Here is a 27,565-nt window from a genome sequence, read left to right on the forward strand (position 1 = left end):
CACTGGGTGAGCCCCCAGGGCCTGGTATGATCCAGGTGGGCAGTGATGAGGGCACTCATCTGGCCAAGGCCGCAGGTACCAGCCCCTGCTCAGGGCTGCCCACCTCTGTGGCCAGGCTGCTGTCTTGGGAGCCTGGTGCCCATGACCAACCTGGATGCTGCAGGAGGGAAGAGAAGGGGGCTGCACCACTAAATTCTCCCGTGGCAGTGCTTCAAGAGAAGGTTTTGACTGCTGCTGCATTTTGTGCGAAACCCGATCTTGTCAGCGCGTAGGGTGAGCTCTCTGCATGCCTGTTTGCCTACCGCGGCGTCGAGCCCCGCGGGCTCGGGCGCAGCCACAGCTCCTCTTGGCGTGCAGTCAGCTGGGAGTGGGCCAGGGCCTCTGGAGAGGCCGATAGCCCCAGCACCCACAGAGCGCTGTCCCGGCACCCACAGAGCGCTGTCACAGCGCCAGTGCAGCAGGTCTGATGCAAGGGGCAGCTGCCCTGCACAGTACTCATGTTCACAGAACACACTGCCTCCCACACTGACTCGGCACCTTTGGCTCAGCGCTGAGTTGGACCAAACTGCTCACCTGCACCAGGGCTCCACGGCAGCTCCTCTGCCGGGTGCTCCCTGGCCACAGGCAAGGCACATCGTACTGACCCAGTCTCCCTGGGCCTCCAGAACAAAGTGTGTTCCAGGTGTCAGCAGGAGCAGGAGCATGGATCTGCCCCAGGGCAGTGCCACATGCAAAGCTCACACCACCTTGCAGTACCGCTGCCACTGAAACACCCCAGGTCCTCAGCCCTGTGCCACTGAATGAAACAACACCCAGGACAGTATTTGCACCAGCAAGAGATGTACCCTCATTGTTACCTGCATGCACATGCTTCACCAGAATGAGATGGAACAAGGAATTTGAGTCAAATCTTCAGAGTAAATAGCTATATATTGAAACTGTACAGCCCAAAGCTTTGAAAGGCTGATCCCCCGCCCTGGAAGTCTCCAAATTACAATTCCCTTGAGGCTGAGAGAGGTCATGGGGCAGCATCCTCCCTGTCTCACCCTCTCTTCTCCTGCTCACTATCCTCACCACTGTCAGCACCTGCTCTGACCCTCACAGCCACTTACACTCCTTATGCTCTTCAAGTGAACCAAGTAAATCTCCTGCCTTCCAAACAGGAACACAAAACCTGTTTCTATTCATTTAAAACAACAACACATGTTAATTATAGCTATTAAAAGCTACTCTCTATTTATACTTAATAACAGCACCTTTATTGGGGGATTGAGAGTTCTCACTGATCTGACAGCCCTGTTCTGGAAGGTCTGAGCTAGATGAAGTTGCATAAACTTTGCACTGGCTTTGCTCTGCATCAGTGAAAGTACTGTAGATTTACACTGCTGCAAGACAAAAATTTGACTGTAAAAAAGTGAAACTACAAATCTAACCTCTAAAAAATCACAGCATAACACAAGCTGAATTCAAATTCCAGGCACAAAATATTTTCTTTTAAAACTCTTACATTTTTAAGCATGAATCCATTCCAGCCCATGTGACTCTTGCTGGCAGCCAGCTTAGCACTGCTCCCTACTGTCAGTCCCAAACCCAACAGGAATTTACAGCCTTTCCTCCACTCAGTGTTGTCACTGAGCAAATTGCCGAAAATGAGCAGCGTTCCTCACCACAATTGCTCCATCTCTCTTTTGCACATTTTCCCTATTCTAACCCCAGCATTTGTACTCTGGTCATTATCCATTGTAAGCCACTGCACACTGCATACATGTGTTACTTTGGACAACCTCTATTCCCAGCCATCCCAGCATTACTAAATACACATTGTGAGATTCATTTTGAAGAATAAACAATAGTTTATTTGTTTTGTTTTCCACAAACACATGTACGAGTAAAGCTTAACGGCCAGCCTGCTTCAGACAGGGGATGCAAAAGCATATTTAAAATAACCGCTTTAAAATAAAAAACCGAGGGAAATGTTTCCCCCCATTCCCCACTCACAGGATACAGGGAGTGCTGCTCTAACATCCCTCGGGAAGAGAGACAGAATCATGTCCCTGGCTCTGGCCACTTGCTTCCTTATGCTGCAAGTCTGTGACTAGTCTGGAAGAACAGATATGGCAAGAAAAGGATAGGAAACTGCAGCTAAGGTGATGCAGAACAGCCAAATGCTCCTATCTGCCTGACCAGCCTCACCGACACAGAGGATGCACATGGATTCACTCCAAGGGGGAGATTCAATTAGTTCCCACCTGTTGGTACAGCAATTGGCTAAATGTGGTATCATCCTGCACCTACATAACTTAATTCATGAGGTTCAGCAGCATCCCAGCCCCCATTCCCTACCTAGCCATCTTGGCAGGAGCTAAAACATAAGATGGCACTGATCCTGAGCCGTGACTGACCCCAACTTGATAGTCCTGTTTTTTTCATGGGGTATTAATCCATAAAAGATTCCACAGATCCACCTAAAGCTCCTTCCTCTCTGAATTTCCTCATGATGCAGTTCATTGAAGTTTCAGGATGGCCTTTATTACAGCATATGCTGAGGCTTCAAATGTAAAGCAACATTTTCAAAAGGCAGCATCTGTCTGCAGGCAGGAAAACCCTTTTGTTGCCATGTTGAACTCTTACACATAGCAAGGCATGCAGTGCAAGCAGTAAACTCTTGATCTTCACTCAAAAGTCTCTACTTTCACTTATCAGCCTGACATCTCACAGTGGGGCCACCTGAGCAGACGATGGGGCTGGCTCCAGGGCTTGCAGACTGGAACCAGACCTCTGAGGGATGGAGGTGGCCAGCACCAAGGGACCCTCCAACACAGTTCAAAGTGACACATTTCAAACAGCCCTCTCCTCCATACCCCATGGCCTTCAAAGCACTCACAGCTTTATTGCCTGGAGCACGCTGAAGATCCGCTCGGGGATGTGCGGCAGTTGCTCTGAGCTGGGGACAGAGCGTGGCTCAGCTCGGCAGGGACCTTCGCATCCTGCACTCCAGGGCTGTTCCTAAACGAGTTTAAAGCTGATTTCTGCCATTCTTTGATTTCTGCCATCCTATTTCTGCCAGATCCTTGCAGTTCTCTGTCAGAGCTCACACACAAAGAATTTTAAGCAGAAATACAGTAACAAAAAAAAGAAAAAGAAAAAGAAAAAAAAAAATGAAAAAAGAAAAAAAGCTCCCCAGCAATTGGACTCCAATGTTCAAGACAAAACTTCTCTGAAGTAGAAAATGAGTTAACACATAATTAGGGGTTTTCCCAAAGAGACTGAATAATTTATGGAAAGTTACTGACATGTTCCTGACATGTTTGGTCCAGTTACGCCTTTGCACAATGTTGGGCTGTGACATCACAGCACTAAAAGACAATGTTTTCACACGAAAAATCAGTTATTGTGAAGCCACCAGAGCAGAAGCTCCAGAAACTGCTAAACTTAAACCATTTTCCTAAATCGCTATTTTATAAAAGGAAAAGGAAAACATTCCTGGCTGTGTGCAATGTGTGCAGAAGTCACAGGATCCCACTTGTAACAACTTTCTTTCCCTTTGTCACAGCTCAAATTAACGGCACTTGGGAGGCAGTGAGCAGAACCGGAGCACACTGCACAGCCCCTTCAGCAATTTGTTACCAGAACTGTTCCCGGAGCAAAGACCTGCTCTCCACTGGCCAAAGAGTCACTCTGTATAAATTGACAAGTTTTCCATACCGATAAATGGATTAACGGAGCACACGTTTTGCAGAGAGCTGTAGGAAAACAACTGTCCTCACACAACGTGAGGGTGCTGCTCTGTGTGAAGACACAGACACTGTTTATCTAATGGCTGGAAAGTTTACAAGAAAACAGCAAACTTCGTGCTGTGGTTGTTGAACTGAAGTAGTACTTTACTAGAACCAGGTTTTTCGGTAATTTTGCGGTTGTAACAACTATTTTCTTTACATACTGCTATAGAAAAGGGACTCTTTTTAACTTAATTGAAGACACTATCAAGAGTAAATATACTGAGGCTTTTAATAAAAACAGTATGAGGAGAACATTCAAAGCTAAATAATCAGAAGCAATTTGTGTTCATGAGCAGAATGATGTGTCATTTTTTTTCCCTTGCAATGCTCTGTACTGGATCAGTTTTGAGACTGTGGCAAACTTTAAACCTATCTTAAAATAATGAACAGCAGTGAGGGTTGAAGATAGTTTGAAAAATACACTGGAAAGAGAAAACATATGCCACAGAGTGTGGTGCAAAAGTCGTATTTCATGCATGACTTTAGAGAATGTTAATAAGGATTAGAACCATACTTCAGCAGAATAACAATCAGTCAAAGAAGTGTAATTAATTTTTCTTTAGATCTCTGTTAGACAAAAATACAGGAGAGATAGTAATGTTGCCTATAGATTTTGATCCAGTGAAGAAATACAGCCCTGAAATACTCCTTGTAATTTTACACTGTAACTGCAGTGTAGTACATGACTCATTTGCTTTCTAGCTGTTGGTTTTATAATATTATGAATCCAAAAATATTTTAAACTTTTTTTTTTTTTTTTGCCAATAACTATGATTAAGATAATACATCCAAAAACATATGTAAGCTGTGTATGTGGGACATATGGAAAGCAGATGTGTTCTTAATTTACATATGACCTAAAAAATCAGCTGATTACCAGAGATGGTACTTTGTGGAGCTGTTTTGGATGCAGAAGCATTGTTGCTTGCTCAGCACCATTTTAAAGTAGGCAGTTTGCTTCTCTTGTGCCTGAAATCCCAAAGCCAATGCAGCAGACAGACTATCCATGGGAGAGGATCGTTTGGCTTCACAAAGAACAGCCCAGAAATAGAAAAACAAGGTAATTTGTTTCTAAACACAACTGTTATTGAAAACTTCTTTTTAATATAAGTGTATTTTCCAGTATATGCTTACAAAACTCCAGTTGTGCCCGTAACTACGCTCCTTCAAGCATAATGACAATAGAGGCCATGCTCAGATTCCATCATAAGCCCAATGCCGAATGCCAAAATCAAAAGGCAAAGCTGCGTCTGCACGACCGGTGGGGATACACACCGAGGTGGCAGTCACCTCTCCAAAACCACACAGTCACTTCTACCACAATCACAACAGATCAGGCAAGTGGCTTTTTAATTAAACCCCTATGACAGACGTTCTCTGGGGCCTGAGTTCTGGTTTCATTTATTTAGCTATACCCATTAAGAGAACAGTAACTTATACAAAAGGCCCAAAAAACTTCGCTCTCGGTAGCAAACACAACCAAGAAGGGATGTTCCCGTTCCAGTCAGCATCAGAGGCCAAAGCTGGGTTGTGAAGTGGAGCACCAGAAATAAGGGGTTCCTAATTTTTTTAAAGCAAAACATTATCTAGCCCTTTTTCTGAGCAGAGGTGGTTCAAATTGCAGGGGGAACCGTCAGAGAGACGAGACAGCTTTTTCAAAGCTCAAGCTAATTGAACACACCACTGGTAAATAAAGACACATTTTTTTCAGGCAGGCATTTGTCACAGTTAGGAAATTCTCACTCTTGTGCCAAGCTCCAGCTTGGCAGCATCCACGGGAATCACTCCAGCCAGAGTCCCCCTCACAGCAGTGCCAAGACACAAACCCACCATGGCCTGGCGCTCGCCTCACCCTGGTGCTCACAGTGCTCCACAGCCCTGCCTGGAGCCACGGTGAGTGGCTGGGCAGGGTCAGTGAGGGGCTGGGCAGGGTCAGTGAGGGGCTGGGCAGGGTCAGTGAGGGGCTGGGCAGGGTCAGGCACTCGCTCTGAGGGTGGCAGCTCCAGGTGACTCTGCTGCACCCCTTCACCACCCTCTCCTGCAGCGGGTGCAGGGAGCATCCTCCTCCCAGCAAGACAGATTCTGGGAAGACCTTGCACAGCCTCCACACTCCCCCTAGCCAACAGGGAGCTGGCTTTTTTTTTTAAGCACAGGATGGGGCTTGCCTCCATGGCTTCAGGGAGTCTCACCAAGAAAAAGTGTCCACTGTCACTTCCAGATGTGCTGGGACTACTAGTTAAGAGTCTGAGGTGCTTGCACCTGTGTCTGCCTCAGTGCCCAGGGTGATGCCTTGGGCATCTTCCCATTGTGATTCCTGCCTGGGGCTGAGGCCATGGGCAGGAGTCATCCTTGAGTCCCATAGCGCCCCTGGAACCTAAGCCCCACACTGGGCCTGGGCATGGACATGTTCCCCAGCCAGCAGAGACGCCAGCATGCACCCAAGCACAACAGGACTGGCATCTGCTGATTCTCCTGTGTTAAGCCTTAAACCAGATAGAATTGGGGATTGTTTCCCCAACATGTGCTCCACAGCCTATGCCACTCTCCTGGTGCTTGTACACATGTACAGCTGGCCCATTTTTTCATAAATCTGAATGTGAGACTCACCCACCTCTCTGGCCCAGCAGTGATGCTGAGGGATACTTTGCTCTGGATGCAGTGCAGGTTCAAATCCCTGTGCCAGGGCTGGCTCCAAGAACTCCTGTCTGCAGGGTGGGTGCTGCTCCAATGGTTCCTCTCCACTATTCCCAAGGGCAGGAACACCAAGATCAACAGGCTGGCACTGGACAGAGCTGGCATGACCAGTGGTCCGTGCCTAGATGTTCAGCAGATGTTCTGCTGAATCAGGATCCTGAATGATTTCTCCTCCTCCTCCTAACTCCACCAGCATTTTTCTTTCCTCGTCCTAGAATATGTCCTCCTTCCAGGAAATCTCTGTTTATATCAGAAAAGGCAATAGGACATGCCATTATTGTTGGACCCTTATCCAAAAACTCTTGCTCCTCTGGCTCAGCTCCTCTCAGACAACCCTCCTCCCTTGGGACACTGGCAGGACTGGCAGCATCCACAGCCCACCCCTGCCACCCCCAACATCTATGGGGCAGAGAAGTAACACATTTCCCAGTGAGAAATTAAAATCCCACATTGCTCATCAGAGCTACCTAATGCAATAAGCACAGAAATTCTTCCATGATAAATCCTAAAAACATAATCCTGTGAGGTGTGGCATCGCTACACCAAGGAAAAAGGGCTGCAGAGAAGACCCCAGCCCAGAGGCTATTGGGGGCATTTTCTCATTGTCATCAAAGACTTTATGATCTGAAACATCTGCATTGTCTTACGCTGATCAACAAGACCCACTGTCCCTCTGAACTCCAAATGTTTCCCTTCTCTGCTGCTTGATGCCTCCTTGGGTCACAGGCCCTGGCTCACAAATCATTTCAGCCTTCAGAGGGGGCTGAGAGGAAGGCAGGGAGGCTCTGAAATTCAATCCCAAAAGGTTTTTTGTATTTTTTTTTGGTTGAAACAAAAGTTATTTTTCTTTCAGTGAGAATGCTGTAGTATCAAGTCCTGCTAACACAGAAGCACCACCCCAAACTCACCGTGGGTAGATGGCTTTCCCCTGTTTACTGACCTTCTTGCTCAGAGAAGGGCAGAACACATCAAGAGGAGCAGAGAAGCTGTTGTGTAAAGTGTCAGGGCACACAGTGAGGACGAGGTTTGGTTCCCTCTGGAAGATGCAGAATGTGCTACATTTCCTACATCCTTCTGAACTAGACACATTCTGTCTTAGGGTAGGACACTGCACACAGGCACCACTGTTAGTGGATCAGAGGAGAGCAGTGAACAGCCCTCAGATTCAAACCCAGGGGAGTAACAAGACCTCAGATGCTTTCTGAAGTCCCCTTCTCTGACATACATGCAGTCTCATACCACATTGCTTCTGTCTGCATTTAACACTTCAGATGTGTTAAACACTCCTACTCTTGCATTTCAGTAATGCTTTTGATGATGTTTTGATATCCTTTACAGTTTTACTGAACCTTCTCCCCAAGCTCACCCTGACATCACACAGTCTGCTCAATTCACCTATCAGTTAACTGACCTGAGAAGTTTACAGACAATTACAGACCCCTGCACTGGCCTCAAGGATTCACAGGGTACACAATGCTGTGTTCAGCTCAGCACCTCCAGCCCTGTCTGTCCTGCAGAGGCCACAGCAAACTGACAGAGGATCACCCTCCTGAGATCTCAACAGAGCTGGCTGTTCAAAGCAGATGTGCTCTGCTACAGGGAAGCTGCAGCCTTGAGAGTTCCTCTGCGTGCTGGGTTTCCTAAATAAGGCCCTGTGTACGTTCCCCTGCTTGCACTGCATGTTAGCAGCCACTGGCGCTCACAGTGGAAAAACAAACCCAGGTGAAGCAGCAGCAAACGACTCTGCACGCCCCAGACATGAGAACGCTCCTGGGGCAGCCTGGTCCTAAGAAGACATGGGAAGAAACAGCGTGTCCCAGGGATAAGCGTGCCCAGGACAGGCCCCAGCCTGCAGAAACCCCAGGCAGGTCTCTCTGCAAAGGACTTTGATATCTGCTGGAGCTAAGTGCCATGTGAGACGAAGCATCTGCCCAGGACGAGATGTGAGCACCCACTGGGGTGCACAAGGTCGCCAGGAGCTGGGGCGGAGGACAGGGAGGAGAAAGGGGAATTCCTGAGGAATGATTTCTTAAAACATTTAATTAGCACTGGACTTTTTACATCTAAAATTACTTTAAAAATGTGCATAGAGATGAAAAATACAGAGGAGCTGGACACGCCTTCTCAAATGAGGACAGTGAGTAGTGCCGATGGCACCAGTTTGTAGCAGATGAGTTGGAGGAAGTTTGACGTAGTTTCTCTACCAGTGGTGCCAGGCTGGATGAAAAGAAAAAAAATCTTAAAACTTTCCCATTGCCTTGATTTTGATTACAGCTTGAAAAAATACTTAATGCAAGAAAAAAGTAATTAACTAGACTGTGCCCCAGAATGCAGCATTCTTTCAATAATTTCCCAGACTTCTGTTTCAAAAATTACAGCAACCAGTATAAACTCCACAAATCCACCAAGGAGGCAACTCTTCAAATACCTGTGGTTTCCCACATTTTCCAAGGAAAACAAAAAGATTTATAGTTTCTCATGTTAAATCCGAGGGGCTAAACTTTGAGAGACGTACTTGCCCACCTGCTGCACATGTATTAGTTCTAGCTGAAGAGAAGTCAATAAAAATGGAGAAAGAAGAATTTGCAGAACTGGTTAAAGTAATAAGATTTGTTTCAGAGCATCTGATCTTTAGACTAACAGACTTCCAAACAGTTGGACAAGTAAATAAAGCACCACAGGGAACTGCTATTTCCACTAGGTTACCACAGGGATATGCACAAAGGAATTCCTACAACTAAGAAAGGGCTGGTCCTATGAAAGCTAAAATACAAGCACTGGGATGGATTGCTGACTTCTACAACATTGATCCTATGCTTCTGAAAAGATAGGGGGGTTAGTTCCACTTACTGTTTTGCCTGGGTGCAAAGTTTGAAGAAGCTCAGTGGCACATTTCACTACATGACCTTACAGACACAACGCAAAAGAAAATGTTTCCTTCACAGGCCTTCCTTTCTTCATTTATATAAACAAATTTATATATAAATAAAAGCAGAATCCAAACAAAATCAGTTAACCTGTCAATCTCCTACCATCTCCCTGGGATTTTCCTGCACCGTGTGCACGGCTTCCCCAGGGCACAGCAGGGCCAGCAGGGCAGTGCTGGGCAGGGCAGTGCTGGGCAGGGCACGGGAAGCCCAGGCTGGGAGCAGGGCTGCAGTGCCGTGGGCAGGAGCACAGTGCAGCTGGAGAACAAAGCCCCCCATGTCCCACGTCCATCCAGCGCCGAGGGGGTGGAGGTGACACTGTTGTAAGGTGCCATCTGATCAGGACTTCTTTTCTGTGCTTGACATGAATAAGGGGATTAGGACGGCAAGTTTCCGTGAGCTCACTCTATCGGACAAAAGGCCCCAAGTTTTAGTGTCACACTGCCTGATAAAAGTACAGGAGGCTGTCAATCACAGACTCCTAGGTACTTGTGTTAGTGACATAATCTTATTAGAAGATAAACCAGTGAAATCCTTTTCATGATGAAAAGTTACATTTAATTGCTCCTTTGCTTTTCTACTCTTTCTCTTATTCATTTGCCCATTTAACTTTGTTAATGTTGGCTATTACAAGAATATAACAGCCTACAAATGCCAGACATTCACACCACAGCCACGCTCCAAATACATGAACAACCAAGGGTGCTGAGGGATGGTAGTGTCTGGGCAGGAACAGAACCAGCTGTGATCCTTTAAACAGAAGGTCAAAAGAGTTACTGAATTAATTAGCACAAGTGCTCATGCACAGGGATAAAGTCAAATTTTTTGTCAGTCGCTTTAACACCAAAAAAAGCTGACAAAAAGACTAAAACATGGTAAAGCTCAGTCTCTGTACAACAAACAAAAGGACTTTTAATATCCTCTTATGGGAGCAAATGCATATTAGCCTCAGTAATGGCACTGTTTCATTTCCAGGTTGCTTCTTTTCAGTTTCACAAACAGGCAGCTGATGCTGACAGCATGAATCACCCGGGAATGAATCAGGAGAAACTTCACAGAACCCAGAGGGGCAGTTCAGGGAGCGTCAGCATCTGCACCCCCTGCACACCCGCCGTGGCGCCTGGGCCCTGCCGTGCTGTGCCGTGGGCTCAGCCAGGAACGTGTCAGAGTCAGCCTGTGTCACACGGGCAGGGTGACCAGAGGAGCCCTGGGAGCATGGCACTCCCCTACCCCAGGAAGGCTTGAGAGGACACACGCAAGGTCTGCACAGGACTTGTTTCTGGGAGAGAGGAGGAGGACAGCTCACTGCCCATCAGGCCTCGAACCCTGGTGCCGAGGAGGAGGCTACACTGCTGCTGCCCCTGGACACCCTGCAGCTGTGAGCTGCGTGACACTGCAGCCACTCGCGAGCCCAGACATGGGTACCTGCCCTGGACAGTGGGCAGGAACCAATGCACAGCAAGTTGTACCTGAGCATGAGGTCTCCTTTGCTGTGTGGGTGACCACACACGGGAGCAGATTGCCCAGAGAGGGTGTAGAGTCTCCCTCCCCAAAGATACTCCAGAATCATGTGGACACAACACTGTGTGTTCCCTGCTTGAACAGGGAGGTCGGACCAGGTGACTCCCTGTGGTCCCTTCTTGCCTTATCCATCCTGTGATTCTGTGAACAGCCAAGCCTTTGCTGGTAAAGAAGAGGAGCTGCTCAGGTTTCTTCCCCCCAGACTGCCCCAGAAAATGCCTCTGGGAAGTAAGTGATCACTCACTACACAGCTTGGGCACTCAAAGGCATCCCCAGTTCTTCTACCACTGGTGCATGCAACTTTGCCATGCAAATTGCCACCGAGGAGACTGAGTAAAATTAACCAGCTTCTAATTGCGAGAGCGCAGCCCAAGCCAGATGCTTTGATTCTCAAAATATAGATTTTTAAAGCATCATATAATTGTCACAATTAATAAACTACAAGCATATTCTCAGTAAACTAGTGCCATTTAGTGCCATGGAATCCCACTAAAATAAGCTTTAAACAAAGCACCTGAATGTCCATGTTATTAAAAAAAATTAGCTCCACAAATACAAAATGTTCGAAGAAAAAATGAATTCCATTCATTTTACACATCCAAGTGCCTGGTAGACTGAGAACAAACTAGCACTTGGAGCTGAAATGCTTTGAGAAATTAAATGTTTAACTCTCTCCCATAGCTCTGATGATCTTAAAGGGAGAACTCCTCAAGAGTTCTTCTAGAAAACCACATTTTCATTTAAGGACTAACAACAAAATATCTGATAAGTGACTTAATACTTTGCTTGCTTACTAAACTTTGCTTGTTTAGTAAGAGTTTGCATGAAAAATCATAAGAGAAAAGGATCAGAGTGGTTGACGGCAGAACAAAGGCAGCTGAAAAAATGTGATTTAAAGTTGTTAAATCAGTGGTAGTTGGTAATTTAGTGAAAAGACAATTGTTGGCTTACTGGGCTACTGATCACATGTCACTGGCATTCCACAAACTCTTTGCCAGTGGAGATCCAACTCCAGCTTTTGGGAAGGCAATTTCAAAACAGTGCAACATACATATAGTAATAAATGAATTACCTCACTTACTATTTTCTCTAAAAACAGCAGTTTCTATATCATGCATATTTACAAAATCCTTTCTTACATTTTCAAATATCTAATCACGTTTCATACCTGCCAGTTCTACGTTCATCTTTAGAGACTCCCATTACTACACTGAAAGCTCGTCCACAATATTTGTATACAGGTTATTTGCTCAGCACCCAAACTCCTCTGACATTTTTTCTGAAATCAAAAGGAGACTCAGAACAAGTTCAGCCCCGCTCAGCCCCACTCAGCCCAGCTCAGTTCCTGTCCTGGCCATCTCCATTTCGGGGCTGCAGAGAGCAGCATGATTCATACAAAAAAGCGTTTCAAAGCTTTCAAAGCAGCGATGAGGGAGGGACAATGGGTGAGCTCAGTGCAGAAATTTATTTTTACTGATGGAACTTAAGCAAATCCAAGGAACAATTAGGAAGTGCTGTCAAGTAAAGCCTGAAATCTAAGCAAGTCGCCATTCAAAGCACAGTAGGCCCTTATAAACAGTTAATCCACGCAGCTGCAGTAGTTAAAGCAAACACACTGCCCTTCACTGCGCCATCAATTACACCTTCCCAGAAAAAATTACACAAACTTGGTAGGATTTTTCAGAGAGAAGATGGATTCTTTTGGAGACTTGAGGTCAAGGCTGGACTTTTTAAAGTATATTATTAACAAATAAACATTTATTGCAAAAAAACCCTATAGGCCTTTGGGGAGGAAAACTGTGTTATTTTTGGCATCAAATGACACAAACCATTTATGACATGAATGGCTATCACCAACACCCTGATGAAATGGCAAATGTCTCCCACTTAACTTCCCCTGGCTTCCTGAATAAACTTTTTCAAACACTTTTTTCCTTCTGAAATGGCAATAAACTCCATGTAATTTTGGTTTTCTCTCTGTTCTAGCTATTTCAAGATCTGTAGCTGGAAAGGGTTGAAGGTACTTCCAGATGGAAGCTGAAGACTCCCTAAAGACTGGTAAGGTGATGAAAATCACATTGTTGGGATCCAGGGCCACCACAGACTGCCCTTGTTTGTGTATATTCCTGTCTGACTGAAAATGTGCAATTGGCTTTCAGATGGTCGGGTGAAAAATCCGAGGTTTAATTGTGGCATCCAACAAATTGAATGTTATAGCTCTTGTCACTGAATGTATCCACTACGCACTCAGACAAACCTCTGCCAAAATATGAGCGGATTTTTTAAGTAAGAAAAAAGCCACAAATGGGACAGGCTTCAATTATTCAAGACAAGTAGTATTCAAGGGACATGTACGAAACCAAGACAGCACACTTGCCTTGGGCCTGTTTTCCAGCCGTTCTCAAGGACACAGATCAGCAGAGTGAGCTCCACTGCTGCTGGTGCTCAGTCCCAGTGCCCTGGGCCAGCCATGGAGACGATGGGACCATGGACCACCCGCTCTGGGCTCTGCCACAAGAGATGCTGCAGGTGCCAGTGCTGCTTTGCTCAGCCTCCTGTCCCCTCTGTGGGGAGCAGTGGTGGGATGGGGAGGATGCTGTATTGGGCAAGGCTGCTCTCCCTGTAATTGCCCTGGAATCGCAGGGGATTCTCACACATAAAATTAATGCAGGTGCCATCATGGCTAATTTATTCCACACTCACAAAACCATGCTAGGAACTAGATCCACCACGGGCAGTGAGGCTGAGGCAGTGCAACTGAAGGAGCTGGTGGGAGTTTTGCACCCCAGAGCAGTTTGGGACACCCCCGTGGGAGCTCAGGGACCCCACAAAGGTCATGCAAGCCCCATAGCCTCTAGTGCAGGACATGAGGGACACAAGGGAAAGCTGCCACTGAAATACAAACTCTGCCTCCTCCATGGAACCTTGTTCCACAGCAGCTCCAGCCAGGAGCAGCCAGGGCACAGTGGGAATCCCTGTCAGTGGGATCCACCCGTTCTCCACTCCCCAAGTAGCTCTCTCTTAACACTTTCTGCTCCCATCAGCTGAATCACTTGCTTGTTGCAGCTCTAAGCACCGAGCCCAGAAGTTTCAAACTAATAATGCCAAGCAGAGATAGCATCGCTGCAACATTTCACAGGCCATTTCTTCCTTCAAAGTGTTTTACTCCACTTGCACTTTTGCATCATTTCATAAATTACTCTTAACAATAACCAGCCTCACTGCCAGTGCCAACATTCGTGTAGGACCCAACCACACTTCACGCATCAACTCTGGTGTGAGTGGGGGCTGACCCCACAGCGTCACTCTGCACAGGGGAAACTTGTCACCAGATGAAGCCCATGCCAACATCCAACTGCAAAAACAACCCATAATGTTAAACTGTGACTTCTACTTAGGGTGGGTTTCACCTGTGAAGAGCCACATCCCCAAAAACTTCAGCGAGCACCTCCACTGAGCTCTCACTAGACACTCACTGTCAGGTAAACTGACCTTGCATGACACCACAAGCCTCAGCATGTCAGAGCTATTGGCTTCACTGGCACTACTGGGAGCAGGGATCTGCCGGCTCAGGCCCTCACTAGGGCCTGTCAAGTGGCAGCATCAGCCCCTCTGTGCAGGGAATGTTCCCAGCTGGTGATGGGCTGCTGGAGGTTGTACTGCCAGCTCCTGCAAGCACTCACACCTGCTGTGCACACTGCCCATTGAGGAGGGCTCCAAAGGTGGGACAGGTACTGACTCAAGCTTGCACATACACACCTTCGTGGAACAGATACTTAGTCTGTAAACCATGACTATTAACAGCAGAGGTGGAGGAGAAGGGAGGATCAGCTCTTTCTCCACCAGAAAGTCAGAAATGCCAACCTCTGGAAGACCAGCAGACTGACCTGCATGGCCCCATCCCACACAGGCAGGGAGCACCAGCTTGCTTCCCCAAGCCAGCAGCCATCCACCCACCACAGCCTGTGGCTTTGGATCTTTGTGAGCCACCAGCCACACCAGAACAGCACTAGCATCCTGAACACGTCACTTGACTAGTGGGGAGGATGGATGGTGCCTGGCCAGTTCCAGCCTGTGCGGCCACGGTGAGGCCTTGGGGAGCTGGGTCAATCCTTCCTCCCCATACCCACCACTTTCCCATAGCCCTCCCACAGCATCCAGTACCTCTCCTGTGGCTCCTGACCATTCAAAAGGTTGGGACTGGGCTCATGAACTGGCAGGACCTGCTCCTGGCCACAATCTGCCACAGACCCAGGGCACAGCACCACTGAGGGGCACAGCCGAGGCACTGCTGCACTCTAATTGGCTCAGCACAGAGCATTAACTACCAAGAAACATCTGCAGAAGACCCTGAATATTTATGGTCAGTGCTGGGGTTACCAGATCATCACGTACAGCTGGACCTCGCTGTACCAGATATCCCCATGACCAAGGTAGCTTACCTCTTCGGCAGCCATTTCAGTGTTTAGTTTTGAGGTTTTTGTCTTGGTTTCATGATTTCCTACAGTGCTTTATTGTCATTTGCTAATAAACCTCTTACCACTAGTCTCGCTTTACATGGGTTATCAAAATAAACCTCAGCAAGTGCACCTACATCCCCCCAAAACTAGATTAAAATTGTGACGTGAAAGAAAAAAATCAGAACAGAGAGAAGCTGATTCCACTGGGAAGGAAGGAACTGCACTGTCAGAGGATAGAAAAATACAAGCTCTTGTCAAGCTGGTTCTGTCAAAAGGCAGGATCCCACAGGTTGGAAACAATTGTTCTAGGGGGGTGGATATAAATGACAACTGTAACCTTTCTCGCTAATGAGTTTTGGCAGGTATGGTGCTGCAGCCCAAGGGTCTGGTTCCACCGAGCTGCCCAGGATCCCGGCTCCAGCTGTGCAAGTGGCAGTGCCCGGTGCCCTGCCAAGCTCCACTGCTGGGGAGCAAGTACTGTCCTCACCACCCCATCGTGCTGTCCCCACCACCCCATCGTGCTGTCCCCACCACACCATCCCCATCCCCAGGCTGCGACACACGTGCTCCCTCAGTAACACACAAGGAATGTACCTGTGCTGTAAGGAGAAATGGTGCTTCTCTCCATCACAGTAACCACTGGCTGTAACCAGAAATGTTTTAAAATAATGTTCATAATTTCTTCTGCAAATTCAAGCTTGCTTTCTCGCTATCATAATACCAACCTATGACAAAAGCAACAACTGCAAAAAAAAAAAAAAATTGATGCAGACTATTATTCTTTGTTTGGCTTTGTTTTGGTTTTGTAATCAGTGAATGGTAATTCAGGTTACACCAAGGAATGAGCACGTGACAGTAAACTTCCTAACAGCTAGCAGGAGGATTTGGTCCTCAGCATGTGCACATCAATCCCATCAGCTCTTACTGGGAGAGTGCACATGCACTCTTGTACATTATACATAAAACACTGATTGCAGTAAAATCAAGAGCCAAAGTCCCTCCTTTGATGAGCGAGGATGGCTGTCACTGAAGCCAATATAATTGCATGTTCACAAGTTCATGTCAATGTTTGCAGAAGAAATTTTTGGGCATATTAAAAAAAAATATTATGTTTTGGAAGCAAAGCAAATGACCTCCACAATACAGGTTCTCTGTAAATCTATTTGCCTGTTACAAGAGAATCACAGCACTGACCTTTCTCAAGTCCCCAAGAAATGTGCTATACCTTGTTATGTTGATACAATGTTGGCGTTTAATTGATTTGTGCCATAGCAGTTCTGCTGTACCTGGGAGGAAGATCACTGTAAAATTTCAAACTCAAGAACATAATGAGCTGAAATTAGTCATATTAACAATTCCTTTACTGTAATACAATCTCACAAAAGTCTACTTGTTCAGTTGCCCACAGGCAAATAGCTTTCGAAAGGTGAGTAAAACCCCCTGCTCTGTGGGAGCGAGGTGATGAGCCGTGCACAGGTGGGCTGTGGCAGGCGTCTGGAGTCCCAGCTCTGGCACACACTGGGTGTAACAGACCCCACGGGCCTCTGTCAGTGCTGACCTCAACATTATAACCCCTGAGATGGCAGATAGTTAATGTGGCTGCAAGTACTTCATTTTAAGGATTTTGCTTCAGCATAATCTGCGTTAAAACTGGATAATATGCCACACATGGTGTTTCTACCTACAAGGTATATTCAGTCTGCGACAAAGGGCCATGGCAGCACACCTACTCTGGGTACATGTTGGTCATATAAAAGGAGAAAACAGTTATCAGTATTTTGTTTGGTAACAACCAGAGCCTATTTTGCAAAATGGCTGCTTTGGGAGCAGTGTGTTGAGGCTGAGGGGCAGGAGCCCTCGTCCATCCAGCCCTGCTCCTGGCAGTGTCACTGGTGCCAGGGGGCTGTCTCTGGGCTCAGGGCTTCGGCAGCCTCGGCCACTGGATGCAGCTGTCACAGTGTGGCCAGAGCAACTGTAAGAGAGTAAAGCAAGGGTAATACAATATTTCATTTCAGTAGCATCAGTCTAGCTAAAAGCAAATCTAGGAACATAAAGTAAATGTAAGGTTAATATTTCAAAATAATTTAAAAAAAAACAAAAACACAAGAAAAACTGCCTCAATTTTATATTGAATTTGTAGAGGCATCTAAAACCAATTAATAATTTGCCTGAACAAGGCACTGAAGATTCAGATCTACATTAACATGCATGTTAGAAACACTAATATTACATTTCAAACGAAAAATCAGGCTTATTTTACCTTACGAGTATTGTGATTTTTTTTTCTTTTTTATGGTCTCTATTCTTGAACTCAGAAGTCTAGCTTGACTTTCAACATTTATTTTAAATCAGATCTGAAGCTGTTCATAGATTTTTTTTTACTTAGTTACTAATGGAGAAAAGCACCGTCTCCTCCCTGTATGCTACCCGTGCTGTTAAAGCTTCCACTGTTGCAAAATGATATTACCACCCTGTTACATTTTATAAAATACTATAATTCAGAAAAGACCTCTGCTTTTTAACAAAATTCTCATACCTTTTTATCAAAAAGATCAGTTTTCATTCATAGCTTTGGCTGTAGTACACCATAACTACACAGTCTACAAGGTAGATTTTTGATGAAAACTTCCTGCCCACTTCATTTAGTTATTTCAGATCACCTGGAGAAAGGAAATTTCTGTTCCTAATCGCACCCACTTGACTCCAAAGTAACTCCTTTAATTCCATCGTTTGGCTGCTGCAGACTCGGCTGTTGGGGCTCACAACATATTGTTACTTATAACTAACTGTGTCCTTTGTTTCAAAACAAACGTGGAAGTTTTATGTTCTGCAAAGAACAAGAAACTGTCATTTCATTATGAGTCAATCTTTGCCTTGTGAGTAACATAATCATCCCAAATCATGCCAAAACCCCTTCCTACCACACCAAACTATCCCAGAGCAATACCTGGTTTGTTTACTTTTACTGGAGATTGCTCTCCAAGTCACTTTACAGTTTTATTTACTTGCTTGTTTCTTACTTCACTAGAGCAATAACATGACTTATCATGTGGGAAAAAAACTGTAGGCAAAGAGAAGCATTTTTCCCTGTTTTTTCCGCAAGTCTGTCATTCAGCCTCATACACCTCTACAGAGGACACAGCAATGGCCCTTTTCCATCTTGCTGTGGTTTAAAATTCACAGCCTTTCTCTGACTCTGCATTTTATGCAACTCGTGGCATGGTCCAAGCCAGCCCAAGCAGTAGAAAATCCCTTTCTAATTTTGTCGTGAAATGCTGCTGTTATATTTATACTGCACACTCTCCCCAAACTGCCACAAACACCACGCAGCACAGGGAGCTCCACGCACGGCATGCAGACATGGACCCTCCTGCTCTGCCTGGCAGTGACAACAAACATGAAGTATTTACTGACCCCTCTCTCCCTCCAAAACTGCCCCACTGAACCACGCCACCAGACGTCCCTGGGTGCTCGGGGTGCCTGTGCGTGTCCCTGCGTGGGCCCCAGGGCGGCTGCTGGCACAGTGACTTTGTCGAGTGTTTTATTACAGCCAGGAGGGCCCCGATTGCTCCTACCGCACCGAAACCTCCCGAACCTCCCACGGCCTCCACACCGAGCACGCGGGGGTCCAGGTCTCCTCTAATCACTCCCTGTATCTGCTGCACTCTCCATTCCAGGACGAGGTATTAAATAAAATAAAATCAATTCCTATTACTGCAAGAAGTAGTCGATTTAGTGCAAATCCAAATTTTGTCTGGAATAAAAGATAAAAATCACAGCTGTGTTAGGGAAAAGCATACTCCTTTTTCTCCTGAATATTTCTGCCCAGATATCTGACCAAAGGACGCAGCCTCTCCCACTACTAAAGCTGATTCCCCCGAACCCCCATTTTCAGGTTCACCAGAGCGGTGAGCAGTTTAGAATGTACCAGGCTTTACAGGCTGTTCCACAACAAAGAGAAGCAAGAGGGGTGTATATTTACCACTGAAATACACTATTAACATAATCAATCTAAGAAAAGACATTATAATCCAGCTGGTTTATCATGATATATTATCGATAGTTGGAAAGGTGACATATGCCTTTGAACTTCAAAAGTTTAGGCCAAAATATAACAGACCTGACTTCTAAACAGAATACAAAATATTCCTGTTTATTATAACACTCAGTGAAGAAATTTTTGTAGGGTATTTCACATCTACAGGGGTTTTTTTTCTCAGGTTAGTAGTAAAGCATTTTAAATTACACTCCTGTTAATTTAATTGCATATTGCCTACATTGCACAAAAATCCACATCTTTTCACTGCAATTATTTTGTTCAGTGTTACCACGACTGCAGCAGAAAACCAAAATGTCTCCCCAAATTCTCAAAACACACCCCGTCCCAGATCCCTGCTAGCACTCAGGCAGCCCAGCCTGAGCCAGCGGGTGGCCGGTGCCCGGCGCTGCCGAGGTGCCGCTGAGGCCCGTGCCATTCCCACCCGCGGGGACGGAGCCGCCGACACGGGGGACCCGCAGGGGCTCAGCCCCAGCACGGTCACTCCACTGACGTCACTGACTGAAATAACAGCCACATTTCCTCAACACTCCCGCTTTCGGGACGATTTCGAGGTGCCACGAAAGCCTAATCATAGAGGATTTTTGATGGGGCTGATGTGACTGATGGTGCAGGAGTGGTGGGATTTTCAGCAAAAACGCCAAAGTATTTCAGCGACTTTTAAAAGCATTTTTAGTGGAGGACATAACTTTCTTCATTACTTCACATCCAGGGCATGTGCTTAGCCTACCCCTGTCTCTAAGTTTCACCCCATTTCTGTGCTGTCTCCTAGTGACCCGCGCAAAAGCACCAGTGTCCCTTCGGCACAAGGCAAGGGCAGCTGTAGGGACTCCCTGCTCCACATTATTCTGCCGAGCTCACGGTGCTGCACAACTGCATCCGTGAGCAGAACAGCCCGGCTGGTGCTCCTCGGTTAAAAATAAAACAGGAAAACTGAAAACAGATCAAATCCTGTCGTTGGCCGATTGCAATTGAATGCGGGCAGCAGAATGCAGCAGAATTCGGGAGCTCCGCTCCCTCCTGCACGGGGCTCCTGCCACATTCCACAGCCCGCGCTCTGCGAGAAAAATAACAGTCACGAAACCAAGAGACACTCACTGACGGGAAGCTTTTGTTGTATTTTGAATATAAAACGCAACTCAACTGGGAAACATCAGCCTCAGAGTTATGCTCCTGTGACAGCATTCCCAAAATCTGGAGAAGGGAAGATTTCCCCACAGCACCGAGGCTTCGTGGGGCTTTCTTTCCTTCCTGCGGGGAACGTGCTGCTCCGTGCTGACTGCACAGCAAAAACAAGCCCAGCCACCGACAAGAAAGAATTCAAAGATGAAGAACAGCACAAAAACATACCAGAAATACATGGTGGGTCTTTTGTAATAGCATCCAAACGTGATGCTAAAACAATGCCTGACCATATTTAAAAGAACAAAACCCTGAATATTTATCACTCCCACCCTAAGCAAAACTTAAAATGCATTAATGAAAACTTACAAAATAGCTACCCTGAGCATTTGCTAACCGGTCCCTTGAATAAAAATCTCTTTTACAGCCTTTATTTCCAAAGCTAGAACAGGAATACAGATATTTCTATAAATTATATGCACTGCTAACATATGAAACATGTACCCCTAAACAGTTATTTTTCATAACATATCCTTTTTTACTATCAGAAATAACTAGGACAAATTGCTACGTAAGACTGAGCAGTTGAAAGGAAAACAAACCAGAAAAGCACAATCACAAAAACATGAAAATATACAAATGGGAAAAATTGTAGTATTTACAAATACTAATGTTTTTTAGAAGGAAGCACTATTATGAACGGTGCAATAGATAAATTATTTTAAGCAAAGTATCAAAATACAACTACTCCAAGCCTTCTATTTTTGAAAAACAATCACTCTGTTCACTCAGCTTATCTGAAAAAAAAAATTCTTAAAAAAAAACACATCAGTGTTAAGTGTAAGGTTCCAAATGTGCAGCAATTTGTTAAAGCTCTAATTAAAATCAAAGAGGTTCTGATTGACTTGGGCTTGCGAGACCCAGCCTCCCTGGTGCCATTGCACTGCTCTGGACTTTTCCCCTTAAAAACCTTGTCATCAAATGCACCTGACCCTCAAAATCCTAAATTTTAGCAAAATAAGTACTTAAATGTATTGAATTCCTTCTTTCAAAAAAGGCCAAAAACGTGCCCAGCTTGTCTCACTGGTTCCATTGACATAGTAATGATATTTTTGTGATAAATTACATTTATCAGGTACCTCTGACTACTTCAAACTGGACTTAGGCCACTAATCCACCTCCCCAAGGATTTATTCTAACATTCCAGGGTAGCTTCACATAGCCAATATTTTCATTAAAAAAAAAAAAAAAAAAAAAAAAAAAAAAAAAAAAAAAAAAAAAAAAAAAAAAAAAAAAAAAAAAAAAAAAAGAGAAAAAGAAAAACTGTTTTCACCCTTCCCCCTAATGTGAAATGCCCTCATCCATGGATGGGCAGCAATCATTCCTGACCCAGGGAAAGGTGTAAGGTCTGATATCTGACCCATCAGAAGCTTGCTTTCATTAGAAAGACGAGACACCAGTTTCCCAAAGATATACACACAGTGCTTGATTATAGTCCTGGGAGTTCTGGAGAAATCTGACCTTTAAAATTGCATTACTACGTACAGAAAAATCTATTTAAAGCAAATTTCAGGAACTGAGATATTTAAGTAAACTTTATTCTCCCTCTTTTTTCTTTTTTTTTCTTTCTCTCTCCCACCCCCCTCGAGATCTGTAAATAAGACTCAGGATGACAAAAAGTATCTGGTATTACTGATCCCTGTCTTCCTCTGTGCCGATCCTATTCCATCTCACTACCCCAAGGCGTGCTCACTGAGCACACAGGCATTTCCCATCCCGGTGTTCCAGCACAGGACCGAGGCTGTGCTCACTCCGCCTCGCACAGCTCGCTCAGGGCTTCACCCTCCCCCCCCCAAGTCTGATGGATAAAACTGACCCTCTGCATCGCACAGCCCAGAGCCACTCGCACGGACGGACAGCTATTTTTATCTTCTAGCTACCATAAACGAATATTTCTCCGAGTCTGAAAGGGTGCATAATCTGTGTCAGCATAGTTTCACATGTTTGCTCTTTTGGGCTAATAAAATCCCAGAGAAAACAAATTCTGATTTACCGTGTCTCCCCTCCCCTTCCCTTTCCGTGAGCCGCTGCCGCTGTCAGTCCTCGGGGGCACACACAGCAGGGCAGCATGTCATGTCACACTAGGTGCTGGGATTCAACAAAGGCCAACATGTTGATATCTTTTTATTGTTCACCAGCCTGGTTACTCTGTTCCCCCCCCTCTACAACTGGACACCTTTGATAATACGGGAAGTTCTGAAGCCGTAACATTTCTATTTTCAGTCAGGAAAGTATTTTTGTTTTTACAAAGAAATAGTCTCTGATCTTGCTTTTTAGGTTTCTAAGTAGATCTTTTATTTTACAGAAACTAAGGATGGGACTTAGGAGGGTACGTTTCTTTGCAAATAATGTAAATATTTACATTGTCAAATAACGCTTCCTTAGGTAGCCTGAAGACTGTTCTATAAATTCTTTCCTAATCAACAAAAATATCTAAGGTGTTACTACCCACAGAGGCAGAAGTTTCACTGATCTACAACTACAGCTACCACAGGGTGGTTTATTTTGTGTAGAAGGAAAAGGTAAAGCCTGTGGACGTGCTCCCTGTCTCACGAGGGTGGGATGGCAGTGGCCCACGGGCAAGCTCTGGGTTATTCCATGTGCAGTGCCCGGGCCACGGAGGAATCTCTGGGAGTTGGTGAAGGCTGCGGCATGAAATAACGTGTTTTGTTGTAATTCCTAAACAGGGGGACATTTATCTGGGCCATTTATACAAGAGTTATAACCCTCACAATATTTATACTCAGCATGTCATGTTAGCATTTACTACCCGTTTCCATGGAGATGGATTTTCATGCTGTAGCTATGAAATGCACATTGTTGCCACTAAGCCACTTCAGGCCTTTCTGGAAGCCTGCTGAATGCCTGACAAAAGTTGATGCAAACCAATAGTTGTTGTTCTTTGTTTGTTGCCAGACTTCTAGCAGAGCCATATTATGTCCTAGTGATTGAAGTGCCCATGTTCGCCCCCCTCCCGGCACAAAAAGGATCCTCAATTTCGGTGACAAGCATGAAGTAGGCTTCTGCTGGGGAGGGCGGCCCGGCGCGGGGCCGGGCTCTGTCCCCGCGCGGGGCCGCGCCGCGGCGGGGGCCGCTCCCGACAGCGCCTGACATTTGGGGATAAAGCCGGAATAACAGAGAGAGCGGGCAGCGCCGGGGCCAGCGCCGAGCTCAGCTCCGGGCTCTTCCCGCTGCTGCGCTGATCTCTCGGCCGGGCCCCGCCGCGCCTCCTCCGCGCCCGACGGCCGCTCCGCCGGGCCGGCCCGCGGCACCGCACCGACGGCCCCGCCGAGCCCCCAGCCCCGCCGCCGGGCAGTGCCAGCGGGTGCTCCGCGGGCCGGGCGGCGCTGGGACGGCCGCGGGACGGGGCTCGCCTCGGGCAGGAGGGATCCGCGGGGCGGCTCCGGGCGCGGCGCTGCCTGCGCAGCCCGGGCCGGGCCGCCCCACCGCCGTCCCCTCCGACGGCGCCGCAGGGTCCCAGACCGCGGCGGGCTGGGGGGCAGCGCCCTTCCCGCGTCGGACGCCGCGGCTTGGTGTCTCCGGTCCCGTCCGTGCCCGCCGCGCCGCCTGCACTGGGGTCCCCGCTCGCCAGAGCAGCCACCCTGTAGCCGTGGGCCCCGGCGCGGGGCTGCTCCGCTCCGCCGGCTCGGCCCGATCGGGAGCACGCTCGCAATCCGCAGCGCATCCCGGGCTGGGCCGGGCTGCCCCGGCGGGACCCCCGTCGCCCCCCGCGCCCTTACTGTTGGTAGTCCTGCTTGCAGTAGAGCTTGCGGTCCCGGAAGTAGCAGCTGGTGGTAAGCGCCTGCTGGCAAGCGGCGCACTGTAGGCACTCCTCGTGCCAGGAGGACTCGTTCACCCGCATCAGGAACCGGTCCGAGATGGGCCGCTGGCAGCCCTCGCAGACGGCCTGGTGCTGGCACTCCGACCCTGCAACGGCAGACGACGGCGTCAAGTGCCGGCTCTGGTCCCGACCCGGCCCCGCTCCCAGCCCCGACACAGCCCGGCCCCGCTCCTCAGCCTCGTTCCCGGGCAGCCCAGCCCGCCCGGCCCAGCCGCTCGGCGAGACCGAGCTCGACGGCTGCCGCCGGCACCGCGTCCCACACATGCAGCGAGACAGTCCCGCGCCCGGCGCCGGTCCGGGACTGAGTGGCTACAGCCCACATCAGCCCAGGCCCCTCGGACCGCAGCCCCGGGTACCGAGCGGAGCGCGGGGGCCGCTTTCGGCATAGCCGAGAAGCGACCGGCAACTCACCCAGCAGCACTCCCAGCGTGGCCGGCCCCGAACGCAGGGGGTGGTCTTCCATTTTAATACCGTCCAGCATCTTGGCGCAGTCCGGCGGGCCCCGCGGGAAGCACCTCTCCAAGGACTCAGGACCCGTCGCGATGTCCATGGGCGGCGGCGCGGCCCGGCGCTCTGGGCGGCGGGGCGAGGCGCTGCCGGGCGGCGGGGCCGGCTCAGCCCCGCGTCGGGCCGGGCGCGGGGACACTCTGCGGCCGGGAGGATGGAGTCGCTTTTATTTTTATCTGGGAGACATGAGGAGCGTTTCCTGCCCAGGCTTCCAGAGACGGGGGGCAGAGGCAGGAGCCGGCGCCGCCGCCCATGGGGCCGCCCCGCTACACGGGCGCGCACATGCCGCGCACACGGCGCCGGGCAGCCGCGGTGTCACCTGCTCGCCGGCAGCGCCGGACCCACGCCCTGCGCGGCGCAGAGGGCCCTCCCGGGGCGGGCCGGGACGGGCGGAGCGCGGGCGCGGCGGGCCGGGCGGGGCACGGAGCTCCCGGCGCTCCCAGCCCCTGAGCCGTGCGGCGGCCCGAGGAGCCGCGCCGTTTAGAGCAGGGGCCGCCGCGGAGGAACACACCCCCCGGCGCCTCACCCCTCCTCAAACTTGCTGACATTTGAACTCCATTGGTGCGCGCCGTATCGCTGCGCCGTGGTGATCCGTCTCCTCGACGTCAAATAGTGCCCCGGCCCCGCCGGGCCCCTGCGGTCCCCGACGCGCGGCGGCGCCCGGGGCGCGGGGCGGACAGCTCCCGCGGGCCGGGGAGGGGGAGAACGATCTTGGTCGAGGGTGGCGGTGGAGCGGGGCCCCGGCTGCTCCGCTACCCGGTCCGCTCCCCGCGCCGCTCCCGGCCCGACGGCGACTCCTGGCTCCTGCCCTGTCCGGGGTAGGTAGCAGCGCGCGTCCAGCGCCGGGCCAGGGGCAGGTGGCGGCGGACCCTCCCTCCGGCCCCGGCGGGGACGCGGGTCTGTCCCGCGGACGGCGGCGGCGCAACCGGCTCCGGCGGGGACGGGGAATGGGGTGCGGGGGGTTGCGCCTCTGAAAGGCGTCTCCGAACCGTCGCGGCGGGGCTGCGGGCGGGGGAGCTCGGGCGGAGCAGCGGCCTGAGGATGCTCCCTCGGCGGAGACGCCGCGCCCGCTCCTGTGGCAGCGCTGCTCGCTCGGGTTGGCCGCTAACGCATTTGAACGCGCAGGGACTCGGTGCGGAGCGCAGTGCGAGTGTTCACACACCCGGTGTGGGTGCCGGACAGCCCTGTCCGAACTCAACACGCCGAGATTCCCTCTGAGGAAACAAAACTGACGGGAAAAGCGATCCCCACTAGCCTGCCCGTGCGCCCGGAGCGCCGGACTCCGCGCCACCGCCTCCCTTTCGATTTCGTTTTTTGGGTTTTTTTTTGAGGGAATTGTGTTTTGGTTTTTTGGTTTTGTTTTGTGTTTTGTTTTGTTTTTCTGTTTGTTTGTTTTGGTGTCTTTTTCTATCTGATACCGTTAAAGATCTAAATCTGAGGAAATGAAAATCCCGAAAGGATTCCGTGAGGAGATTCTTAATGTGATCGGTGATATGCCATGACCCTGCCAAACGGAAGAGTTTATTTTGTAATACTCCCAAAATATTGATACATAATAAGCCGGGCAAGTGTTAACTTGAATTACTTAATGCTTCTTTTTTGGGGGTCTTAAGATAAAGTCTCTTTTTTTCCTACACAAAAATCTCTGAAAGAAATTCGTTTTAGTTAAATATTTTGGAAAGGGTTTTCAGTAATAGAGCTTATTTGGTTTTTGTTCTGGAGAGTACAAATCTGAAAATCTTTGTCGCTAATGCTGAAAAAATAATATATGATTATTTAATTCTGAGATCAAGATAAAGGCTGCTAAAATTTCAGAGTTCAATCAGCGGCGAAAAAGCTGCTCGTTCACATTAATATTTTATGTTCCCTTCCTATTTTCTCTTAAGGATTCAAAGTTCTCCATCACAGAGGGCTTCCGTCAAATTATCTTCCACAGTTGCGAGGAAAATTAGAGCCCCCGTTTCCGCAGGAGTTTTCGTGAATTCTCATTATAAAAAGAAGAACAAAAAGAAGAAAACCCAAACCCCAGCCAAATGGCAGCTCTAAGTGGCAGGACTGTGAAGCGGAGCGGGAGTCCCTAGCCCCGCAGCCGCAGCAGTAATTCTAGCTTTGTTCCTGGGTTTTTACTCGCAAATATCACACCAAATTGCTTCTTGCTGAGTGTGTGTACGCCGGGTAAATGTTATCCCCGCTCCTGCCCTGAGAACAATTCGATGAGGTGTTATATCGGTTTATATGATGCTTTTAAAGAAAAACAAAATGCAATTAAAACACCCACGCGCAAAACCATCACAGAAATAAACCCAAACCAGACTAACACAGCCCCACCTCCCCGCGGCTTCCTTCGAACTCTCCGTTTATTTGCAAGGCACATCTCCTTGTTTTGGGTTAATTTTGAGAGTCGAACAAGAAACGCAGCAGGTCCCAATCCTGCCCTTCCCAAAAGAGGTGGCCAAGAAGGCCAATGGCATCCTGACCTGCATCAAGAACAGTGTGGCCAGCAGGAGCAGGGAAGTGATCCTTCCCCTGTACTCTGCGTTGGTGAGGCCACACCTTGAGTATTGTGTTCAGCTCTGGGCCCCTCAGTTCAGGAAGGA

At 48.3% G+C, this 27,565-nt stretch overlaps 1 protein-coding gene and 1 long non-coding RNA gene across 2 annotated transcripts in view; one reads left to right on the forward strand and one right to left on the reverse strand.

Moving 5' to 3' along the window:
- The window catches only part of LMX1B (LIM homeobox transcription factor 1 beta), an 83,459-nt gene extending 58,235 nt beyond the window's left edge, over positions 1-25,224 (reverse strand). Inside the window, exons 1-2 of the mRNA XM_027893011.1 lie at positions 24,873-25,224; positions 24,361-24,547 (exon numbers count right to left, since the gene is read on the reverse strand). Of these exons, the coding sequence (XP_027748812.1) occupies positions 24,361-24,547; positions 24,873-25,011 (326 nt within the window). The 5' untranslated portion in view covers positions 25,012-25,224. The remainder of the gene's footprint in view (positions 1-24,360; positions 24,548-24,872) is intronic.
- A 440-nt stretch (positions 25,225-25,664) lies between these two features.
- On the forward strand, positions 25,665-27,174 carry LOC114062007. The gene is made up of 2 exons (XR_003572285.1): positions 25,665-25,786; positions 26,855-27,174. It is a non-coding gene; the product is annotated as an uncharacterized LOC114062007 (long non-coding RNA).
- Positions 27,175-27,565: the final 391 nt, after the last annotated feature.

The sequence above is a fragment of the Empidonax traillii genome, unplaced genomic scaffold (genome assembly GCF_003031625.1).
Source record: "Empidonax traillii isolate 1590-97213 ecotype Southwest subspecies unplaced genomic scaffold, ASM303162v1 scaffold375:size1330703, whole genome shotgun sequence".
NCBI classification, from domain to species: Eukaryota; Metazoa; Chordata; class Aves; order Passeriformes; family Tyrannidae; genus Empidonax; species Empidonax traillii.